The sequence below is a fragment of the Spermophilus citellus genome, assembly GCF_964194105.1.
Source record: "Spermophilus citellus genome assembly, chromosome: 12".
Taxonomy (NCBI): domain Eukaryota; kingdom Metazoa; phylum Chordata; class Mammalia; order Rodentia; family Sciuridae; genus Spermophilus; species Spermophilus citellus.
In genome coordinates this window covers 91,073,072-91,097,261 of record NC_138198.1, presented here as the reverse complement: position 1 = coordinate 91,097,261, position 24,190 = coordinate 91,073,072, and the positions used below count along the sequence as shown (strand labels likewise).

General features: G+C 32.8%; 1 protein-coding gene across 3 annotated transcripts in view; it reads right to left on the bottom strand.

Annotated features, from left to right (window-relative positions):
• Positions 1–6,093: 6,093 nt before the first annotated feature.
• The window catches only part of RNF138 (ring finger protein 138), a 33,678-nt gene continuing 15,581 nt past the window's right edge, over positions 6,094–24,190 (bottom strand). For 2 of the 3 annotated variants that reach the window (XM_081263627.1, XM_081263629.1), the window contains exons 3-8: positions 17,494–17,659; positions 16,016–16,131; positions 13,862–13,918; positions 12,408–12,516; positions 10,296–10,403; positions 6,094–8,414 (exon numbers count right to left, since the gene is read on the bottom strand). In XM_081263627.1, coding sequence (XP_081119753.1) covers positions 8,346–8,414; positions 10,296–10,403; positions 12,408–12,516; positions 13,862–13,918; positions 16,016–16,131; positions 17,494–17,659 — 625 coding nt within the window. In that variant the 3' untranslated portion in view covers positions 6,094–8,345. The remainder of the gene's footprint in view (positions 8,415–10,295; positions 10,404–12,407; positions 12,517–13,861; positions 13,919–16,015; positions 16,132–17,493; positions 17,660–24,190) is intronic. The other variant, XM_081263628.1, reaches the window with a different exon arrangement.

Here is a 24,190-nt window from a genome sequence, read left to right as displayed (position 1 = left end):
TATAACACCACATTTCTATGATCAAGAGTTTCATTTAAGGAATGCAAGAATAGTTCAATATACACAAATTAATAAATATAATACATCACATAATATAACCAAGGACAAAATCACGTCATCTCAATATATGCAGCACCCATTCACGATAAAAACATTGAAGAAACTATATAAAAGGAACTTATCTCAACATCATAAAGGCCATATACAACAAACACAAAGCCAACACAATACTGATTAGGGAAAAACTAAAAGCATTTCCTCTAAAATCAGGAACAAGATAATGATGTCCCCCTCAGCACTCCTTCCCAATATAGTACTTGAAACCTCAGCCACAGCAACTAGACAAAAGAATAATATTAAAGGGATACAAATTAAAAAAAGTAAAATTATCACTGTTTGCATATGACATGGTCCTATACTTAGAAGATCCTAAAAGCTCTACCAGTAGACTTCTAAAGCTGATAAGCAAATGGAGCAAAGTAGCAGGATATAAAAATCAAATACTAAAATCAACCGCTTTTCTATACAACAATAATGAAATCACTGAGAAACAAATCAGTAAAACAATCCCATTCACAATAGCCTTTAAAACAAACAAAACTTAGGAATAAATCTAATCAAAGGTGAAAGACCTCTACGATGAAAATTACAGAACACTAAAAAGAGATGAAAACTACTAATGGCTAAGACCTCTACAATGAAAATTACAGAACTAAAAAAGATGATGAAAACTACTAACGGCTAAGCAGAATTAATATTGTTAAAATGGCGATACTATCAAAAGCCCTATGCAGATTCAATGCAATCCCCATCAAAATATCAATGACATTCTTCAAAAAACTATATATATAAAAAAAAAGTGCTACCAGGTGTAGTGATGCATGCCTGTAATACCACTGGCTAGGGAGGTTGAGCAGGAGGATCTCGAATTCAATCCTCAGCAACTTAGTGAGGTCCTAAGCAACCTATCTCTAAATACAAAAAAAAAAAAGAAAGAAAAAAAATGGCTAAGGATGTGGCTCAGTGGCTATGCACCCCTGAGTTCAATCCTTGCTATTAAAAAAAAAAAAATCATGTAGAAGAAAAAATGACCCAGAATAGTCAAAGCAATTCTGAGAAACAGAGAGACATTATAATACCAGATTTCAAACTATGCTACAAATGATTATACAAATTATATTAAAATAGCATGGTACCAACATAAATAGCCACACAGACCAATAGAATAGAAGACACAGAGACAAACCCATGCAGATACAGTCAACTGATTCTTGACAAAAACACCAAATAAATACATTGAAGAAAAGAAGTGCTTTTTAAAACAAATGGTACTGGGAAAACTGGATATCCATATATAGAAGAACGAAACTAGATCCTTTTACTTAGCACAAAAGTCAATTCAAAATGGTGACAGCGCTTCTAAGTATAGGATCATGTCATATGCAAACAGTGATAATTTTACTTCTTCTTTTCTATTGGTGAGAGTGCTAGAAATTAAAGCAGAAACTTTATAACTGCTAGAAGAAAACATAGAATCACCTTCCAGCATATAGGTGCAGGCAACGATTTCTTCAATAGGACTCTAAAGCTCAGGAAATAATACTAACAATAAATGACATAGCATTAAATTTAAAAGCTTCTGCACAACAAAGTAATCAATAGTGTAGGCAGCCTACAGAAGGGGAGAAACTCTTTGCCAGATACTCTTTCAACAGAGGATTAATATCCAAAATACATAAAGAACTAAAAAAAAACCTTCCCACCAAAAATAATAACCCAATCAATAAATTATCAAAATGAACTAAATTGACATAAAAAGAAAAGCAAATGATCAACATAAATGAAAAAATATTCAACATCTTTAGCAATTATGGAAATGTAAATCAAAACTACCCTGAGATTTCATCTCATTCCAGTGAAAATGCCAACCATCAAGAATTTAAGCAACAATCAATTCTGGCGAGAATACAGGGAAAAATAAACTGTTATACACTATTGGTGGGAATGTAAATTAGTACTGAGACTAGGAATGAAACCACCATGCCAGCTATACCTTATACTGTATCAGTTGTTGGTATTATCCAACGATTTAAAGTCGGCATCAGCATATTATAAGGGATACATGCATATCCACAGGTTATAGCAACTCAACTCACAATAACCAAGTTGTGGAATAACATGGTACCAGCATAAATAGCCACACAGATGAATAGAAGACACAGAGACCAGCATAAGTATCCATAGAAAATATACACACACATCATGGAGTTCTATTCAGCTACAAAGAATGAAATTGTCATTTGCAAGAAAATGAATGAAATGAGAGATCATGTTAAGCAAAATAAGCTAGACTCTCAAGGGTTGGGCTGAGGATGTAGCTCAGTGGTAGAGCGCTCGCCTAGCACATGTGAGGCTCTGGGTTCGATCCTCAGCACCACATAAAAACAAATAACATATTGTGCTCAACTACAACTAAAATAAATATTTTAAAAATAAAGTCAAGGTCTGGGGATGTGGCTCAAGAGGTAGTGCGCTCGCCTGGCATGCGTGCGGCCCGGGTTCGATCCTCAGCACCACATACAAAAAAAGATGTTGTGTCCGCCGAGAACTAAAAAATAGATACTAAAAAAAAAAAAAAAATTCTCTCTCACTCTATCTTAAAAAAAAAAAAATAAAGTCAATGGTTGTATGTTTTCTCTCATGTGGAAACTAGAGAGAAAAAAAGGGGGGAACTGAGGAAGATCTCATGGAAGGGAAACCTGTAGAGCAGGGGAAGGGACTGGGGGGGAGGAAGGGGAGAGGGAGGGGGCGAGCGAGGGAGGGCAAGGGGAGGGACTGGGGAATAAAATGTCAAATTATTTGCACATACAAATATAGCACAATGAACCTATTATGAGTAACTTATGCACTAATAAAAAAATTGCACTGCTGAATGGATCAAGTCAGAGGCATCAAATTTACTATCAGTCTTCACCAACAAGTATAAAAGCATCTACACTTAAAAATGCCCTTGATGAAACAATGTTGTCTTTATATCAAAATTTGACCCTTAAGTAGGTAAATATCCCATGACAAAATGGGATGTACAACAAAGCATATTTCCTGCTCTGCGAGATGTCTATCTCAAGGAAGTGTACTTATTCAACTATTTTGAGTTGTGAGCTCAACCACCTTTTTTCATGGCACGGCCATTTTTACTTAAGAGTTTAACAATCATGTTTATTTAGAGTTGGGATTTAAAAGCAATGAGTCTGTTATGCAAGGAAACAACCTTTTTTTTTTAAACCAATGATAACACTTGAAATTAAGGAAAAATCAGAATTTTAGTTTTCAACTACTCAATTTTAAAAAACTGATTAGATCAGTGGTGAAGTGATATAGTATAAAAAGTGTTAACATTTGGGAGATGCTCATAACTCGGTGCACTATTTTCTGAGGGGCCATTACAGAGTTATAAAATCATGCATAGGTAAAAGATTCACAGCACGTGTGTTAAATTCCAGGCTCTGAAAAAAGAAAAAGATTAGAAAAATTAAAATTAAAATACCAATGGTAATGCAAGGAGCTATTTTAAATCAACAAATATTTTCATCTTCTTAATTTCAAATACAAGTATACCCACAAAAATAGAACCTCTATGAAGTTCTCAATGATTTCTAAGTGTAAAGGGTTCCTGAGACCAAGAAATTCTAGAATTCTAAGTGAACATAAAACTACTTCAAAAACATTTTAAAAAATGACTGTGGTGTAATTTATCAATTCCATCTGGAAACAGAAAAATGCAGTTGGTATAAAGTAGCAGGCTCTTTGTACATTACTCAACCCTCAGAAAACATAAATGGTGAGAAAGTTGTCCAAAACCACACAAATATCCACAAGTTGAATCAGCAAAACCAGCCTGGCCCAAGAAATTAGGCTCTGTATTCTAATCGACCAACAAAGATCTTTTCGTTCTTATCTACTGCAGTTCCTTTAATTTTTACTTGCTTTGGCTTCTAGTCCTAAAAAATTTAGTCCTTATACACTTAAAATCACATTCCACTGGGTAGAACACATGCCTAAATTGTACCAAGGGTCTGCATTCAATCTCCAGCACTGCAAATGAATAAATCCTTCCCTAAAAAAAAAAAAAAAAAATGCCTTGAAAACATATAAAAACAGCTTATGGAAAAGGTCAGGTTAGAGCAGTGTAAGGTCATTTGGTTAAGACTCTTCGCTTGTCTTTCCTGAGATTATAAGGGGAGGATCGGTTTTCAATTTTTACCTACTTTGGCAACCCCACAGTCAACAAGATGAACTATTATTGGATGGAATACAATTTTCACAAACATTGAAACCTAACTTCAGAAAAACCGTTTTTCTATTCTGGACAGTTACTGCAGGTAGCTGTAAGGAAGGAAAAAACAGAAAAATCTCAAAAAACAATCTTGAGCAAAAAGTAGCTAGATTAAAAATACTTTGTACTTCTACTTATAGAAAGCATAAAAAGAGGCAAAACCATCTGAGCTATTACAGGTTGTGTACTGACAGTGGAAGTTGTGACCAGAAATAGGAAGAAGGACTTAAGGGATCCCAGTAGTGGTTTTCCTTGATGAGTGATTACTCAGGTTACTGTTCACTTTACTACACTTTCAGTATCCCTCACATCCTGTGTTTTTCCTCTCCATATCCTCTGGTGAATGGCTATCTCATCTATCAGTGTCCCGGTACTCCATATTCACTCCCTTGCCCTGATCATATTAAATCCTGCACAATAGGACCTTTCATTATCAGACTCTTAAAAAAAAACTCCTGTTATAAAGTGGGCACGAGGGCACACACCTGTAATCCTGCAACTCTGAAGGCTGATGGAGGAGTATCACAAGTTCAAAGCCATCCCTAAGCAACTTAGCAAGATACTGTCTCAAAAAATATAAAGGGCTGGGGATGTAGCTCAATAGTAAAACTCCTCAGGGTTCAATCCCTGGTACCAAAAAAAAAAATCCTGTTCAAGCTAGGCATAGTGGTACACACCTGAAATCCCAGCAATTTGGGAGGCTGAGGCAAGAGAATCACAAGGTCAAGACCAGCCTATTCAACTTAGCAAGAACCTATCTTAAAATAAAGGGCTAAGGGGGTAGCTTGGTGTAGGGTACCCCTGGGACCAAACCCCAGGACCAGAGTGGTGGGGAGAATTTCTGTTATATAGGGGTTAGGGATGCAGTTCTGTGATGAGTACATGCTTAGTATGCAGAAAGCCCTGTACTCAATTCCCAGCATCAAAGAAGAAAAAAAAACATCATCAAGAAAGCTGCATAATCTAATGCAAGTTAATAAGTACACAATAAAATACAGCCGTTTAAAAAAAATACTGCCATTTTTCTTTCTCATTTCACCAGTGGGACAGAGTGTAATGTCTATCTTCTCTGTTCCCAAAGATTTAACTTGGTGTTGGGGTAAGATCATGTGGCATGTGCGCTGCAACATGGTTTCCCATTCCCTGTAACCCCCCTTTAATCACATAAGTTTCTAATATAACCTCATCATACGTTTCATTTTCTGCAACTTTGTTGCAGAATTAAAAAAAAAAATATTGTGCACTAGGTGGTATGGAGTGCATGCTTTATTTCTATCATGAATTTCACACACGTTTTCTGGGTCATACCATTTCTACACAGGCTAAAATAGTACCCCATTCTAAAAAGGATTTAGTAGTAGACTCAAGGGGTTTCCATAGAAGTTATAGTTCACTGAAGGTAGTACTTACCAAGCAGCCAAATAGGCATATGACATTGTACTTGCAATAGATTCTTATAGCCCTGGTATCTTGAGAGTAATTTCTCCAAATAAAGGTATTTAATTAACCAATTAACTAGCTTTCTGCCTATCAGGGCTTAAAAAAATCTTGCTAGATGACCTAGACACTTCATAAAATAGCTTTATAGTGTGTTACATTTAAAACAGATGAAAGGTTTATAAAGTTAAATTCAACAGTATGTGATAACTTTTGCCTACTCACTTTTTTAAAAAGTAATGGGTTATCATCTATGTGTCTTTCAGGGTGAGAGTTAGATGTTATATTTGCCTCTGGATAAAATTTTCATTAAACACACAGTAGGAGAAAACCACTTTTAATTGAAAAATAAAGCAATACATCTCAAATAAGACTCTGTTTAAACGAACAACATAAACTGTAATTTGTTTAAAGAAAAGGCTTTCCTAAGTGGTATTGTGAAATTTAGATATCAGTATTAATAGCTTCCCTCCTTTATCCTGACAAATTATTTAAAATAAGAACCTTTTCCCATGAATTTAATTTCCATGAATTAAATGTGTACAGGTTTATCCCTACTTCCAACCCAGTGACAAATGGAGGGGCTATTTTAAACAATTATTTCTATATTTGAACTCCCAGAGAAAAGCAAATACCAAAGTCAATATTTTCCTTATGAAAAAGCTTATATGTAAAACACACAAGACTATTAATATTTAACTCATTCACAAAACTTCAAAATACAATTTCATCAAGATGATCTCTACCAACAATTTTCCTTTAAAGAAGTTTGCAAATTTCAGAATGGTTTAAGTTGACATACACCAGACACGTTAAACTTTGAAAGAAACTACTAAATTATTGCTTTAAACTGGAAAAAAAAAACTATGGTCGAAAGTATCTTTATAAAGAATTCATCCTGCTGTTCCTAAAATTACACTCATGTTAGCTGCAGAAAAAAATGTTAAAGCATACAGTAAACATTACTCTTAGAATAACAGAACAAAGGCATTAAGATGTATGGCTTTCTGTGTGATTGTTATTACTATCTATAAATAAAATCATTGCTGTTTGACTGAAAAAGGTTTTTACAAAACTTCACTTCTAAAATTAACATTTTTATTAAATCAAGTTTAAAAAAATGTTCACTGTAGAAAAGTCAACAAGGGTTTTAAAAAAACCAAAATATACCTTTTTATACAATATATGTATATATTAGCAGCAAACTACTTCTGAGATCTTGATCTTTTAGTAATTTTAAAGAAAGCATAACATTGTATATTAGTATGGAATGTCAGTGAATTCACTTTATCCTTTTTTTTTTCTGTGATTTGGCCCTTCTACAAAATACTTTATGATTCCCAATATTAAGAAAAAACTTAGTTTTGACTATGAAGTAGTGAAACTGTGGCTGGTAAAATCTATTTTCACTACCCTCATAGTCACGCATTATTTTTGAGAATAACAAATGAGCACCATATAAATAGGTAATTGTGTGTAAACTCAATTTTTAAGGTGTAATAGCAACCAACTTATATCACTTAGCATTTGTTACTTTTTAAAAAAATTTGGTGATATACAAAATTTTAATCAAATCAGATAATTTAATCCTATATTGCTTGTTCATTTTTAAATCCTTAATAAAAGTTCTGTATAACCTGACAAACTGCAAAGATATATATGTATATGTATGTTATGTATATACATACAAAAGTATATGTACATATATATCTTTAGCTTTGAATTTCTTTAAATTTCTCATTTAAGTATATCTGTAGAATATATCACCAACTGAAAGTTTCTAGTAAGTTTCGTCTCAGCTAATGAGAAACACTGGCTATTGAAAATTCTGTGGCAAAACAATTGTTATTCAGCTTGGTATTTCAGCTTACAAATTGGTCAAACAAACAAGATTGAATTACCAATTGCCCCAAAGAAATAAATTTTTTTCTTGATATTTCCTTCTAATAGCAAAAAGGAAATGTCTTTGCAATGAACTTTAAGAGTTAAAATTATTAAAGAAATCTCACTAGTTTTCAAAAATACTAAATGTTATATAAATACAATTTTCTTATAGTTGAATACTTCAGCTATAATCTGTGTTTAAAAAATTTCCTTTGGATTCTTCCATTTAGCACTTCAAGTTTTCATTCTGCAACTCTGACAACTGGCTCAGATTTGTTATGTTTATATCAATCACGTCTTTTAGAATTTGCTACTGTGTGATGCCTGTGTACAATAAATAGGAAAAACTGCACCAAATTTCAAAAGCAACATAATAAAAATGAAAAATTCAAAAATATGTAATATAAAAAAAGATAAGAGTACAACAGGGATTCCCTTTTCACTACATTACTGAGATATAATCCTTTTTATGCTTTTAAAGTAATGTCATAACTTTCATTTTTTAACTTGTCAAGAAGATGAAGTTTTTAGGTGGCCCAACCTTTATTTTTCAATTAAAAAATTTAAAACAATAGACTGAATTACTTTTATTAATATACACATCAAGTTACTGAAACGGTGACTTCGTGTAGTTTTCCCCTTAAAGATGGCACTTGCAGGTACAAAGATGTAGAGATGTCTACAGGCTTCAGATGTTTACTTGAAAAGATTCTTCAACAGCAGTTTGATATTGGGTTTCTTCATCTAGCTGAAGATTCTAGAACACACACATACACACACACACACACACACACACACACACACACACACACACAAAAACGTTAAGTAGTCAATAAGAAAATACTCAACTATTCCACATTTATCCAGTATATTACTGATCTTGATGTACATTACATTCAGGACAATTTGTGTACAACACATAGTATAATTTAAAATATAAGATTAAGGTGGATTTGATGGCACCTATCCGTAATCTCAGCAACTCAGGAGGCTGAGGGGGGAGAGCACAAGCTTGAAGCTAGCCTGGGCAACTTAGTGAGATACTATCTCAAACTAAAAGTAAAATATAAAAAGGGCTGTGCATGTAGCTCTGTGGTAAAGCACCCCCAAGTTCAAATTTCAGTGTGAAAAAAATAAATAGATAAAAGATTAAAAGATCTAAATACTTAAGCTTTAATTAAGTTCAACTGTAAATTATTTAGGACTAATAAGATCAACAGAGAATGAAATATATATTTCCAATCAATCATTAATCAAAACTATGCTTAATTATAACCTACAATCATAAGTGATAAATTTGCCCAAAGAAATAACAGCATCGAATAATTAAAATCATAGTTTTCAATAGCAAGGTAAAACAATATAACAATTAGACCAAAAGTAGCTCACTGAACAGATTTTCATTTTTCCAAACAGTCTTCCAGACATAGTAACCTTTCCTAGGATGAGAATAATAATCTACAAGTACTTCATAAAATTGCTAATGAAACAGTGATTTTTATGTACATCTGAATTGTTTTGAAAGGGCCACCAAAAATGCCATTTCCTCAAAAACACAACAAAAAACCCATTTATCAAGAGTGCAATTTCAGCTGGATGCAGTGGCTCACACCTAGAGACTCAGCAGTCTGAAGCAGGAGGATCACATTTTCAATATCAGCCTAAGCAACTAAGCAGAACCCTCTCAAATTAAAAATGAACAGGGGATGGAGCTCATTAGTACAGCACCCTTGGTTTCAATCTCTAATACTGAAGATATGGGGGCAGCAGGGCTGGGGGTGGGGGATGAGGGAGGGGTTATATAATTTCAAAACTGGAGAGAAAAGAAAAATGTAAATTTTGTTCACATCCCCTGTGAGAACGGTACATGTCTGGTTTTATTACCTAAACTAGAAAATAGTCATTTTTTTGTCAGGATTAATGCTGAATTAAATAACGTCTCAATTACACTGGAGATGAATAAAATGCAATGTCACATTTAACAAAGAAGTCATTAATTAATTTTAAAAAACTATGACACATTCAGGAAAGAGAAATTAACCCCACAGTTTTGCTTTAAGGAGCCATTTTTAAATTATGTAACTTCATTGCTCACTTTCCCAAGTAATCAACCTGGCTTTGCCTGATACTTAAGCTCCTCCATTAAAAAAAAAAAAAAAAAAAAAAAGTTTCATGTGCTAGATGTGGAGAAATCTCTAATATCTCTAATAGTAGGTTTAACAACAACTTATAGTATATGATAAATATATCCTTTCATATGTTGTACCAATTGTACCTCAAGTAGTATATCTATAATCTAAAAGTTTGCCAATGTTATTAGCAAAAATAAAAGAACTTGCTATATATCTAACCAATATGGTACAACAGCTTGACTCAAATTCAAGTCTAGCCAGGCATGGAGATGCATGTTTGAAATTCCAGCAACACAGGAGGAATTCAAGTTTGAGACCAGCCTTGGCAACTTTTAGTGAGACCATCTCAAAACAAAAACTAAAAAGGGCTGGAAATGTAGTTCAGTGGTAGAATGTCTTATGTTCAATCCCTAGTACAAAAGAAACAAACAAAACCCCAAGTCTAGATTGAAAAAAATAATTTAACTTGAATATTTAAATAGTACTTTATTAAAGAATTTACTTACCACAAATTCTCCATAATCAAACTGATGTCTTTGATTTAGATGACTAACGAAATTTCTAGTAATCTGGCTAGGATCTCCCCAAGGAAGAGACACACAAATAGGACATGTCTATGAAAAACAGATTGTTTTATATAAAAAAATTATGAAAACAATCGAACTTTATATAATGGAAGGTTTAAGCAACTTTTATTGGCACCATATTTCCAAAAGTTCAAAAAGTATCTGCTAACACTTTTTTTGCAAAAAATGATTTTTTAACTAAGCTATGAACATTGTTTTTTATTTTGACACAGTAAACACATAATAATAAGCTTTTACATACAATGGAAAATCAAATATTTTGTGTGACTTGTTTTACTGCAATATTTGCTGTACTTCAGTGCTCTGAAAAAAAACACTGAAATATCTGAAAAGTATTTCCTTTTATTTTAATGATGCTGGGTATCCAACCCAGGGCTTCAAGCCTGCTAGGGAAGCCTTCTACCACCAAGCTACACTTCTAGCTCTTGATGAAAAACATTTCTAAAGGCCAGATTTCATAACTAGATCATTTCCCAAAGTACCTTAAGAAATGCACTAATACAATAAGAGACCTTTTATATTCTATTACTTAATTTCCAATTACACATTATTTCAATAGAAACACAATAGAAACACCAATAGTAATGATAGTTATCATTAATTGCCTATGTAGTAAATAATCTCATTTGATCTACACAATACCATGATATTATTAGCTTCATTTATATGTAAAATGAAAATTATTTGAATTATGAAGTTTAAATTGCATTCTTAAAATTTTAATGAAGTACATCTTTAAAAGCAAATGGATGACATACTAAATAATATAAAAAGGAACTTTTGTAACTGGACTCTAGTCAAAGCTTACAATAGAGTGACTACTAAGCAGAAATGAATAAAAATTGCTAATTCAATATAAAACTAAGTGTAATTTCTTATATATGAGATTTCCTGAAGACTTCTTGGCATTATTATTTAACAGAAACTGACCCCCTTCTAAAAAAGCAAAGTAGGTATGCAAGAGTTTGAAGGAATTCTCGATAGTTATTGGGACATGCTTTTTTTCCAAATTTTTCTAGTAATCCACTAAGCTTAAAAATATCCACAAGTTTTTACTGATAAACTTTCCTCCTATTTTTTATTTCTGAAGGAATGTTTACATATCAAAATGCTTATGGGCAGGGACATATATATAGTTCAGTTGGCAGAGTGCTTGCCTTGCATGCACAAAGCCCTGGGTTTAATCCCCAGGACCACACACACACACAAAAAAAGCTTAGCTAAAAAAGAAATATCTCTTCCAGTTCTGTTCGTTCTATTCCATTATCCACAGTTAAAATCACTTATTAACTGTGTTCAAAATAAGCTGTTCTGAGACCATTAACACAATGTTGGAATCCTGCACATTGCTACTCTTTTATTTTCTTCATTCACTGAAAAGGTCTCATCACTTTCTAACTCACCCTCAAAATGACATCAAAAAGATTTGTATGGTTCTTTTCCTTCCTTGCTTTATGCATTCATGTATCAGATTCTGCAAAGGTTTAGAATTTAAAATACCTGCTGGGGGGCTGAGGTTGTAGCTTAGCAGTAGAGCGCTCGCCTAGCACATGCGAGGCCCTGGGTTCGATCCTCAGCACCACATAAAAAAAAATAAATAAAGATATTGAGTTCAACTACAACTAAAAAATAAATATTTTTAAAAAAATACCTATTGGGTTTATTCTTTCAACAAATCCACCTGCTTGGACCCTGTCATCTACATCCTATAGAGAAAGAAACTGAAAGGACCCAATAGATTTAGGTTCTGTCACTGTTTAACAATGAATTTCCTGTTCACCTCATTCATCACTTTACTCTTCTCCAGGCTGTCCTATCCTATCTCACAATAAGCATATCCCTTGGATTTCTAAACATCTCATTTTGGCTCAAATAAAATTTGATTTATCAATCGTTTGTTGACAAAAATCTACCTTACTGATAATGCTCTATATCCCAATTTATATCTGTGGCATTCCCTTTTGCATATATAAAGTAAAATAAATGGAGCAGCATACTTTAAGCAGAAGACTATCTTAAACATGTACTTACCACAGGAACTATCTGAAATAGGTGGTTACTGTTACAGTGATCAAGTAAACGCTGTCTAGTAAAATTTGACTCTTGACACAAGGGACACTTAAAGGTGGGATTCCCAGAACTACAAAACAATTGTAAATGAAGCATATTTAATTCAATACCATAACAAAAAAATGAGCTCTATTATATTTTGACTAATGTGAGCTTATTTTTTTAAAGTTATAATCATTAGACTATTGAAGGATTCTCACATTTTTAAAATGTTTTCAATAAATGATCTAGAACAGAACTTCTCAAACAATCTCAGTTAATAGAAATAGTATTAAATTTTTTTCATGGAGTCTGCCTAGATCAAAACAATAACAACAAAAAGACTTAGCTTTTTTTAAGTAGATAAGTCCAAATTTTTAGAATCAATCATTAATATGAAGCTAATAGATGTCATTCTTGTGTTCCTTGAAAAATTTTTTAGGGCCTCACTAAGCTGCAGAGGTTGGCTTTGAACTTGTGATCCTCCTCAGCCTCCTGAGTCATTGGGATTATAGGCATGCACCAGTGTCTGATGCTAAAATTTAAAACTTCTAAGATTTCTACCAAAATTATACCTTTAGCCAGGCACAAAGGCCCATGCCTGCAATCCCATTAACTCAGAAGGTTGAAGCAGTAGAATCTCATCTTTGAGACCAGCCATGAGCAACTTAGAAAAAACCCTGTTTCAAAATAAAAAATAAAAAGAAGTGGGCTAGGGCTCAGTGGTAAAGCATGCCAGGGTTAAATCCTCAGTAAAAATAATAATAATAAATTATATCTTTCGGGCTGGGGATGTGGCTCAAGCGGTAGAGCGCTCGCCTGGCATGCGCGCGGCCCAGGTTCGATCCTCAGCACCACATACAAACAAAGATGTTGTGTCCACTGAAAACTGAAAAACAAATATTAAAAAAAAAAATTTTTTTTAAAAATTATATCTTTAATATAATCCAGGTCCTAGGAATTAAACATACAAAATTTACAGATAAAGCAAAAAGACACATTGATCACTAGAATAAAGCACTTCAAAACAATCTGAGCATCAAGCATTATTAGGCTTTGATACCTCTTCAAAGTCAGCAAGGAACAATTCAACATTGAAAACTCTATATGAATCATGCTTGGAAGAAATCTAACCATAGTCAAAGAGAATAGCTAAACTTTCTGAATTTAATGAAATTATTAAAAACAAAAATTATACTGATATGTGCATGTCTAAATACATTGCAACAAATCCCACTATTGTGTAAACTCCTAATAAACCAACAATAAATAAATAAAAATATATATTGAAAAAAAAATTATACTGTTTCTTAAACTACCAACCTCTAGCACTAAAGCAAATGATTTAAGTAAATAAAAATTTATTTTACAAATTTATTATTTAATAAAGTAATGGATATTACCTGCTAAATTAGCAAAATTTTTAAAAAGCTTACCTTGTATTCTCTTGGTAAGCTTCTGTGTTATCAGATGTGGATGTTTCACTCCTATTACTTAATAAGCACAGGGGGAAAATGGTTAAAACCTCAAATAATAAAACCATCAGGGATTTGTTAACTTGAACTGTTAATGAAAAACAACCAGTCTGAATTTTTTTTTAAAGTATAAATTTCAAATGTTCTGAACATACAATAATTATGGTAATTACTTTTCAAACAAATTAAGACAGAACTGCTTATTAGGTTCTTATTCATGTCTTTTAATATTAATATGCAGTCACAAAAGTACAGATTAGACAATTTTGAATTACCTTAAATCCTACTCCTCTACCTCTACCAGTAAGATTTTAAACATGGATAGACTTCAAAAATTCATCAACTTTTTGACATGTGGTAGGACACTGTTTAAGGTTGTGGCCTCCAAAACGGAGTAGGCTTAAGAAAATACTTATTTACTACACTTATATTTGACTCCCAAACTTCACTAATATTTAATATATACAACATCTTGATATCTTCTCTTCACTTGTCAGTCTTGTGTCATATAAAATATTAGAGAAATCATAAAGGAAGAATGGACATGCCATATGGGGATTGCCACTTGTGTGAGAGAGAATTTCACCCATTTGGTCAATTTTACAAAAGCAAGGTCAGGTCCTTCAAAGGTAGAAATCTTAATAGTAAAGAGATAGGTAGCAGTCCTAAAGAGGTTTGCTCTGTATCTCAAACCTAAACTTAAGGGTTGTTGAACTTAAAAAAACAAAAACTACAACAAAAAAAAACCTTACTATTCAATTTTCTTTTATAAAAAGACAAACAATAGTGTATCACCTACCTAACAGATGGTCGTTTTTAAAATTTTCAAAATAAAGTTGCATATAACAATGTGTACTCAATGAAAAGGCACCCTCTGTGAAGATAACCACCTCTCCACACGTAGTTGAATTACATACCCAAATAGAAGACTTTTTTAAAAAATATATTTATTTTTTAGTTGTAGTTGGACACAATACCTTTATTTTATTTATTGATTTTTATGTGATGCTGAGGATCAAATCCACCAGGTCTTGCAAGCACAGTACTGCTGCCCCACAACCCCAGCCCAATAAAAAACTTTTAAGAGTATTTTGCATGTATCTGACAGATATTAATCTGTTCCAGTAAAGGTGGCATTTTAACAACAAAAACACTAAAAAAATTGCTCTTTAAAATAAACTCAAACTATGAAGAATACAATTATTAAGGAAACACTGTATGATTTTTGTGACCAAAATCAGTATGTGACCCTTATTTTTAGAAAATCTCAAGTGGGGCACACTTGTATTTCTAGTTACTCAGGAGGCTGAAGCAGAAGGACTGCTTGGACCCAAGAGCTGGAGGCCAGTGTGGGCAATACAGAGAGACTACCTCTGTATTGTTTAAAAAACACTCAAACTCAACTTGGTAACAAGTCTTTCTAATCAGTTAAAAAATCTCCTACATAAATAAAATCAATGAATTTTGAATGTTCCCCTTGAAAATATAACAATTTCTGGTTGACTTTTAACAGTTTTTATCAGGGAAGGTGAAAATTTCAATAAAAGCCTTTTTGATATTTAGTGAATAGAACTAAAAATTTTAGTAATTTGAACTTATGACATATCTCCTTCCTTTTTTATAGGAAGGTATCTTTTCCAGTGACAATAATCATCAAAACAAAGTGAACCTGCATCTAAGCTTTGAATACTGTATCAGTAGCATTTAAAAAAAAACAACCAAAAAACAGTTTTTAATTTTAAAGTATTGCTTCTAGCGATTTTGGAGGTTGAGGCAGTAGGACTCAAGTTTGATACCAGTCTCAGCAATTTATTTAAGACCCTGTCTCAAAATAAAAAACTGGTATATAGCTATAGTAGAGTGCCCCTCAGTTCAATCCCCAGTTCAAAATTAAAAAAACAACAAAAAAAAACAACAAAATTTAAATATTTTATATCACTAAAATAAAACTTACTTTTCAAGTAACTTTTTCATTTTTATCAAAAATTTTGAAGGAAAATGTTTTAATAGTATATTTTACTTTAAAAATACAAATGATAAAAAAAAATCCTAGTTCCTCAAACAATTCCCATTTCAATTATAAAAATTATACTTTTAAGAAGAAAGGTTGCTTACCTATTCCCTACTGAATCTTGAGATATCTGAAAGTTTGGAATAATAGAAGAAACACCATATTCATCCTGATACTTCTTACAAGATTTATAATGATGTCTCATACGATAGAATTTAATCTGTAAATAGATTAAAATGTTTTTAGTTAAAAAAAAAACTCACAACATTTGATACTCTCAACTCTCAACAAGAGAAAAAAGATTAAAATAAATGATGAAATTAAACAAGATTAAATTCATTTAAATAAAGAGAGTTTTTAAAAAAATAATTATTTAATTCTTAAGAGTTGAAAATAGGTAATACCTTTCTATTAGGTGCTGACCTTGAAAGAGTCCACCTTCTATAAAGTCACAGCAAAAAATATCAACAAATAATTTTATACTTGAGATGATGATACTACTAATATTAAAAAAGTCAAAAGTACTAAGTCGTCTCATTCTATTAGGCATTTCTTTATTTAATTACTTATAGCACAAATAGAAAGCATTTTTTTAAAAAATTAAGTTCCCAAGTTAATATATGAAACATTTTTTAGTTTCTCACTGAGGAGTAAAGCCAGAATCTCAAGTATGTTTTCCAGCTTCACTCCATTGCTCTCTCACCTTCTTTAAAGTCATAGAAAAACAGATCTGATTTGTGTGCATGCATAAAATGGCAACAGTTTTGTTTACTATTAGTTTTCAGAAAAAAATCCATAGACACATAAATCTACTCAAAGTCTAGCTACTCCACATCATTTTACACCTTCTCTAAATAATAGAACAATACATTACAGATAAGAAAATAAATGCAGGGGCTGGGGATGTGGATCAAGCGGTAGCGTGCTTGCCTGGCATGCATGCGGCCCGGGTTCAATCCTCAGCACCACATACAAAAAAAGATGTTGTGTCTGCCAAAAACTAAAAAATAAATATTAAAATTCTCTCTCTCTCTCTTAAAAAAAAAAAAAAAAGGAAAATAAATGCCAGTTATTTGCCAACACCTGATTTTCCTACCTGTTACTTAAAAATTAACCAAAGTCTTCTGCCAAATACTTTGTGATTTCTTAGATAAATACATATATAAAGCAGGACCCTAGAGAATTCCTTTACTTCAATTTGGTTGAATGATTAACATTTCTATGTACAAAGCTGCAATACTGATGCTATTGTCAGAAAAACGATTTAAACATTAAATCCACCACAATGGGGTATAAATGAACTAAGTGTTCAATTAATTTTGCAAGTAATTAATGAGCTATTACTTTGCAGGAAATACCATGCTAAAAAGTATGATAATTCAGAGATTTTATCTTTCAATCTCTGTTCTCAATAAGCTTATAATCTAGTAAAATCTACAGCTACAACTTTTTTTGGTCTTTTCTACTCAATTCCAAAACTAAATAATATCTTTCTCTTTAAAACAGTGTAAGCACCCACCAAGAGCACTCAAATGAAAACTTCAGAGTAGAATTTTAAACTTTCAAAGAGCATTTTCTCTACCTGTTTTGCACAGCATCTACAGCTACCAGAAAACTTCCTCATGATATTTTCAAGATCTAAGGCCCGTTCTGGACACGCTCTTTCTCTTCTAGTCACATTTCCACGACACAGGGGACAATGTATTCCACTTTCTCTCATTGCAGTCAGGAAACATTTTCTACAGAAACTAAATCAAACATTTGTGACATGTTAATTACAGAAAAAAAGTACTCTTTTTATTTCTATGATTAAACAAATAAGTGACTGGACAAATATTTATGCTAAGTACATTAGGCTATTCATATGTACATCTCAGGATTTTAAGAACTATATGTTATTTCTCAGAGAATAAGACTAATAACTAGATTAGATGGGAACATAAAAGCAGCTACAGATCTACTTTACAATTGTTTAATAGAGTATAGGAAAACATAAATATTATTATGTAACATTATCATCACAGGAAGCATGCTACAAAGGAAGAACTGAGTCTTATCCTGGCGCTGCCATTTAGCAGCTGTGTGAAACACACCTATACTGGATCTCCATTTTCTCCCCTTACAAACTGAAAGGATGGACCATATCATCTTTTGGCTCAAACTGATATATATATCAAGATGTTCCCACAAAATATGATTAGGTCTACTAAACAAGACTGCATAGGGTTAGAAGTAGAAAGTACAGTGGTAGAACACTTGCCTAGCATGAGTGGGGCAGTGAGTTTGATCCCCAGCACCACCAAAAAAAGAATACATAGATTAATTAGCAAAGTTGGAAGAACAGACTGTTTCCTCTGCTAAGGAAAAACATAATGGTTGCCCAAACTTATGTGGTCAGGATATATAAAAATCTCCCACAATGATATACAAAGGAATACAATTTAAGAAATATTTAAAAACACTTCTAGCATTAACATCCACAGCCAACATTCTAAGTGGAACCAAACTAACTAAATAAAATTTTAATTTATTCTCCTCTGATCACACTAATTACCACATTTGATCATTTTGCTTTTAAGAGAGCCAGACAAATCACAGGCTCTTATCCTGGCTCTGCCATATAGGTGTCTATATTTGGGATCAAATGTATCAACATTACTCATTTATACCAATAAAAGTGAGGGAACAACGAAATAAAATGAGAATCTGAGTTCCCTAACTATGTAGTACTGAACAATCATTTTTCCCCTCTAAATCAGTTTCCTAATCCATAAAATAGTAAAAATATTTACAACTGAGTTATTCACATGATTTCAATACTATGAGAGTCAAGAAAGTGCAAACAGTAGCTAATATCATTAAAGACATTAGAAGTGATTATCAATTAAGGCCATAAATTAAAACACTAATAATACTCACCAGAACAAGGTATCAAAATAATGCAAAGCAAATAAGACCAAGACATCAGTTTTCACTTGTCAAACTAGAAACTAGTCTTAAAAATTATAAAAATAAGCATCTAATTATAACCCATAATTATGTATAATTATAAAAAGTCAATAAATTAACCAATATAATATAACTGGGTGTGTTAAGTCAACTTTTGTCACTGTGACCTCAACCTCACAACAACTTAGAGGAAGAAAAGTTTATTTTGGGCTCAGTTTCAGAGGTTTGGTCCATGGTTAGCGGGCTCCAAGACAAAACACCATAGTGGAGGGGCATGATGGAGGAAAGCTGTTCAATTCATAGCATCCAGGAAGCAGAGAGGAATGGGCCAGGGAAAGACATAGTCCCCAAGACTGACCCCCAAGTGGCTACCTCCTCCAGACATACTCCACCTACCCAGTTACCAACACATTCAAATTTTTATACATCAAGTAGATTGATCTACTGATTTAAGTCAGAACTCCATAATCCACTCTTTCCAACTTAGAACACTGCTGCATTGCCTAACAAATGAGCTTTTAGGGATATATCCCAGATAAAAACTGTAACAGTGAAGATATTGGAAAATGACTATTCAACATTTCAGATCACAATATATCAATACTTACCAAAGTTCCTAGGGTACCCCAAAAGTCTTAAGTGCCACTTTGAGCTTTGATAACTCCAGAAGCATAAATGCTCAAATCATAAAATAATATGTTACAAATTTGTTTAAACTAAAAATTTTAAATTTATTATCTGTATGATTTATAATTTTTAAATAAGTTTTTCATTTAAATACTTTGTTTGCTCAGTATTTATATTCTTCAACCTGAGGGACTATAAAGAAAAAAAGAGGGGCTGGGGTTGTGGCTCAGTGGTGGAGCGCTTGCCTAGTATGTGTGAAGCTCTGGGTTTGAGCCTCAGCACCTCATAACTAAAATAAATATAAAAATAAATAAATAAAATAAAGATATTGTGTCAAAGTACAACTAAAAAATAAATATTAAAAAAAAGAGGGAAGGAAGCTTCAGATAGCTCTCTCACTTAAATAAGCAATAATTAGAAACAACAGTCTAAAATACAATAAGGTCTACACTAAGACAGGTTTTAAAAGGGAGGAAGAACACAAATAGCTCTGTTTTAGAGAAACACTTTTTTTTTAACTAGTTCTTTTACCTAACTATAGGACTCATTTTGACATAATTTATAAAAGCATTGAAATAATTTGGTCTAATTCAGTCCCCAGTACTTCCCTGCCCTCCTCCCTCCCCCGTTCCTTTCCCTCTATACTCTATTGATATTTCTGCTATTTATTTTTTTAATAAATTAGTATCTGATAGATGTACATGATGTGAGATTCACTGTGATATATTCATATACATAAAGTTAGGTTAGATTCATTCCACTGTCTTTCCCTATCCCAAGCCTCCTTTCCCTTCATTCCCCCCTTTGTCTATCCCACTGTCTTTCTCAATGGTTTTGTCGGCATTTGGATAGAGCTTCCTGTTTAAAAAAAAAAAAAAAAAAAAAGCCAGGCACTGAGGTGCATGCCAGTAATCCCAGGGATTCTGGAGGCTGAGATAAGAGGATCACAAATTCAAGGACAAGTCTCAGAATCTCTGTGTGACCCTATCTCAAAAGAAAAAAAAGTAAAAAGGTCTGCAAATGTAGCTCAGTGGCCCCTGGGTTCAATTCCAGGTTAAAAAAAAAAAATTATAATTAGTTGTAGGAGAGAAAGGTAGGATTTATAACTTGGAAGACTGAGTAAAAGGTGACTCTATTCACCAAGTTAATAAATATTGGAAGAATTATCTGGCATAGAAAGTATAAGTGTTAATTTCAAAGTACCACAAAAATCATCTCAATACACAATATCCAGTAAACAATTAGAAATATGATCTTGAAATTGGAGGGAATAAGAAGAGCAGACAAGGTGGAAGAGTACTAAAGAAATAATTTAAAGATATACAATTCAAAGGAGTTTAAGAGTAAGAGAAAAGGAACCAAGACTTAAGTACTGTTATGGAAGCTATGTCTACTAAAGCTACAAAAGAGAGATAATATTTAGAGATGAAGGTAAAACTATCACTAAGCTAAACCTTCCTCTTTAAATTCAGAATCGAAGCTGTTAACAAAGTCTATATCAGCAAAACTCACTGCTAAGAGAGAATTGTGCATAAAAAAGATGGAATCAAATGCAAGAAATAAAGTGAAATAGTAATTAAAAATGATTAATTATAAGCTGGATAACTTAATACTTCCATAAATAGAATATTTTAAAATTTTAATATGTACAAATAAAAGTTATTATTTAGGAAAAGGAAAGATCAAAATTTCAAAATCCACTTATTCAACAAGAGTAAAAAAGAAATAACTTCACTAAAAATGAAAAGGGTGGTGTAAACCAACATTTATTTGATGGTAGAGAGTGTAAACTGGGCTGGGGATGTGGCTCAAGCGGTAGCGCGCTCGCCTGGCATGCCTGCGGCCCGGGTTCGATCCTCAGCACCACATACAAACAAAAATGTTGTGTCCGCTGAGAACTAAAAAAAAAAAAATTAAAATTCTTTCTCTCCCCTCTCTCTCTCTAAAGAGAGAGAGAGAGAGAGAGAGAGAGAGAGAGAGAGAGTAAACTGATAGAACCATTTGAGAAACCAGTTGGCAGTATCTACTACAGCCCAGAAATTCTACTCCAAAATACATACCTAATAGAATTGTATAAAAAAAAAAATTCCCAGAATGTTTGCAGCCCACTATTTGCAATAGCTTAAAACTAAAAATTATATAAATGTTATCAATAGAAGAATAAATTGTGGCTTATTTACAAAATGAAAACTACAGTTCCTATAATGAGAACGAAAATATAAAAAGCAGGTAGGGCCCAGTGGCACACACCTTGTGGTACTGAGGATTGAACTCAGGGTCCTGTGCTAGGCAAGTGTTTTGTTTGTTTGTTTTAAGCATTTTTTAAAGCCCAATCAGAAGATAAACCTAATTTTTCTATTTTATAACAATTTAAAAAATATTTTCAAAGTCATCATTAGGGTATCTTGGAGAATGTGAGATTTTCCTTGGAGAAAGATACACTGGGAAATTTTCAGTGTGCTCTCAATGTTCTTTTGTTTGATGAGGGTGCTGAATATACAGATATGCTCAGTTTGGAAAAAATTCTACTGAGCTAGACATTTACTATAGGGACCTTTTTTCATATGTGCATTACACTTACGTTAAGGTCTTAATTAGGTCTTAATTAAGAGTTACATTAAATTGTTAAAAACTAGAAAAATTAAAATTATCTTCTAATTGGGCTTAAAAAAAGCACACACAAAAAACACTTGCCTAGCACAGGGCCCTAAATTCAATCCCCAGTACCACAAAAAAATTTAAAAATAAAAAAAAAAAATAAAGCTAGATAGAAAATAAATTTCTCTAGAAATAAACCATAAGATTCCCTAATTCTGTAGCCCAACAACCACCAAACAGAAGACAGACAATAGAAAATTATTTTAAGAAAAAAAAAAAAAAAATGTCAGAGTCCAGCAGTAAGCAAACATGTCTGCAGAATAAGCGACAACTGGGAGCTGTGGTTGTGGCTTCATGGTAGAGCATTCACCTAGCATGTGCGAGGCCCTGGGTTCAATCCTCAGCACCACATAAAAATAAATAAATAAAATAAAGGCATTGTGTCCAACTACTACTAAAAAATAAATATTTTTTAAAAAGAAAAAAAGAATAAGAGACAAGTGAATAACCTGTACAATGAATTTTAAAAAGACTCATACCCACACAGATCACTGGAAACTTTTAAATAATCTTTTTTCAACTTCCAATCGCTTTCCAAGAGGGAGTAAAAGATAGACCATTTACCAAGGAAAGAAAATTAGATCAGCATCATACTTCATAAGCAATTACAGATGACAAAAGAATGGAATGATGCTCAAAGTTCTGATAGAAAATGATCAACAACCTAGAATCCCAAATTAAATCCCAAATTAAAATCATTTGCTGTACGTACTTTAGTATTTCTGATATTACACAACATATGAAATACTGAAAATATTTAAATTCTGTATAGCTCCACGCTAAAACTTATAAGGCTTGTGGGGGGAAAAAAAACTGTTGGACTAGACCATCTGTGTAACTGTCAAGAGTCCTAACAAGAGCCCAAATAATTCTAAAACACTAATACATTTATAAAGTACTACATTCCTAATAAACACTTTACCCTGAACTTTAAAAAGGGGCAGAGGAATAAATAGTTAAAGCTAATAAATTATGAAAGCAGATGTAAAATGCACAAAGGAAAGGCGAACAATGCAATAAGTATTCCAAGAACTCAAGACCAACTGAACCAAGAAGATAGTTGTTGAGCATTCTGTGTGACTTGTTACATTCAATTACTTTTAGAATACTTTGCTTCCAATGCCTTTTGATGATGGGATAAAACATTAATGCTGAGTGGGAAAAAAAATGTAAAAACCTATCTGATACAATCTGTTGTACTTGAACAGACCACATCACTATTGTATCATTTGTCTTTAACATTGTCTGTGATCCTCTGATATAAAAAATTTTTAAATGTTAATATAGTCTAAATTCATCACTCTTCCCTAAAATTTCAGTTCGTGATTTAGCTTTCTTAAGGACTTTGCTGTTTCAAGATAAGACATTCCCTGCATTTCCCACTAAAAAGTTAAAGCTTTACCCTTCATTTTTTAATCCATCTGAAAAACATGTATGCAGTGGTTTCATGCAAAGCTGCCCCCCAAACTATCTTAATTAGTCATTTTTTTTCATTAATTTGTGATCCTATGCCTATCAAAAAATAAAAGTTCCCAGGCACCCCTCTTGTCATTCATTGCCCTCAGTGGCCCTGGAACTATCTCCACCAGCAAGAAGACCCTCATAATATGCAGCCCTGCCATCTTGGACCTCACAACCTCCAGAATGAGATTTATACTTCATATTGACAGAACTGTAAAAATCATCAGTTTCACCAATATAACAGAATTTACTCTTTTGGAATTAATTAACCATCAGGAATGATCCTAGGATGCCATGTTTCAACTTTAACAAACTGCTGGTCGTGGTGGTGCACACCTATGATCCCAGAAGCTTGGGAGGATGAGGCACCACAAGGCAACTCAGTAAGACCCTGTCTCTAAATAAAAAACAAAAAAGGGTTGGGGATGTGGATGTGGGTGTGGCCAGTGGTCAAGTGCCCCTGAGTTCAATCCCTGGTACCAAAAAAAAAGAGAAAGATACAAGACTGTGCAGTTTGCACATGCCTCTGCCATTGACTTCAGTTTGACTAAAGAGTGAATATAAAGTTCATGGTTGTTTTTTTT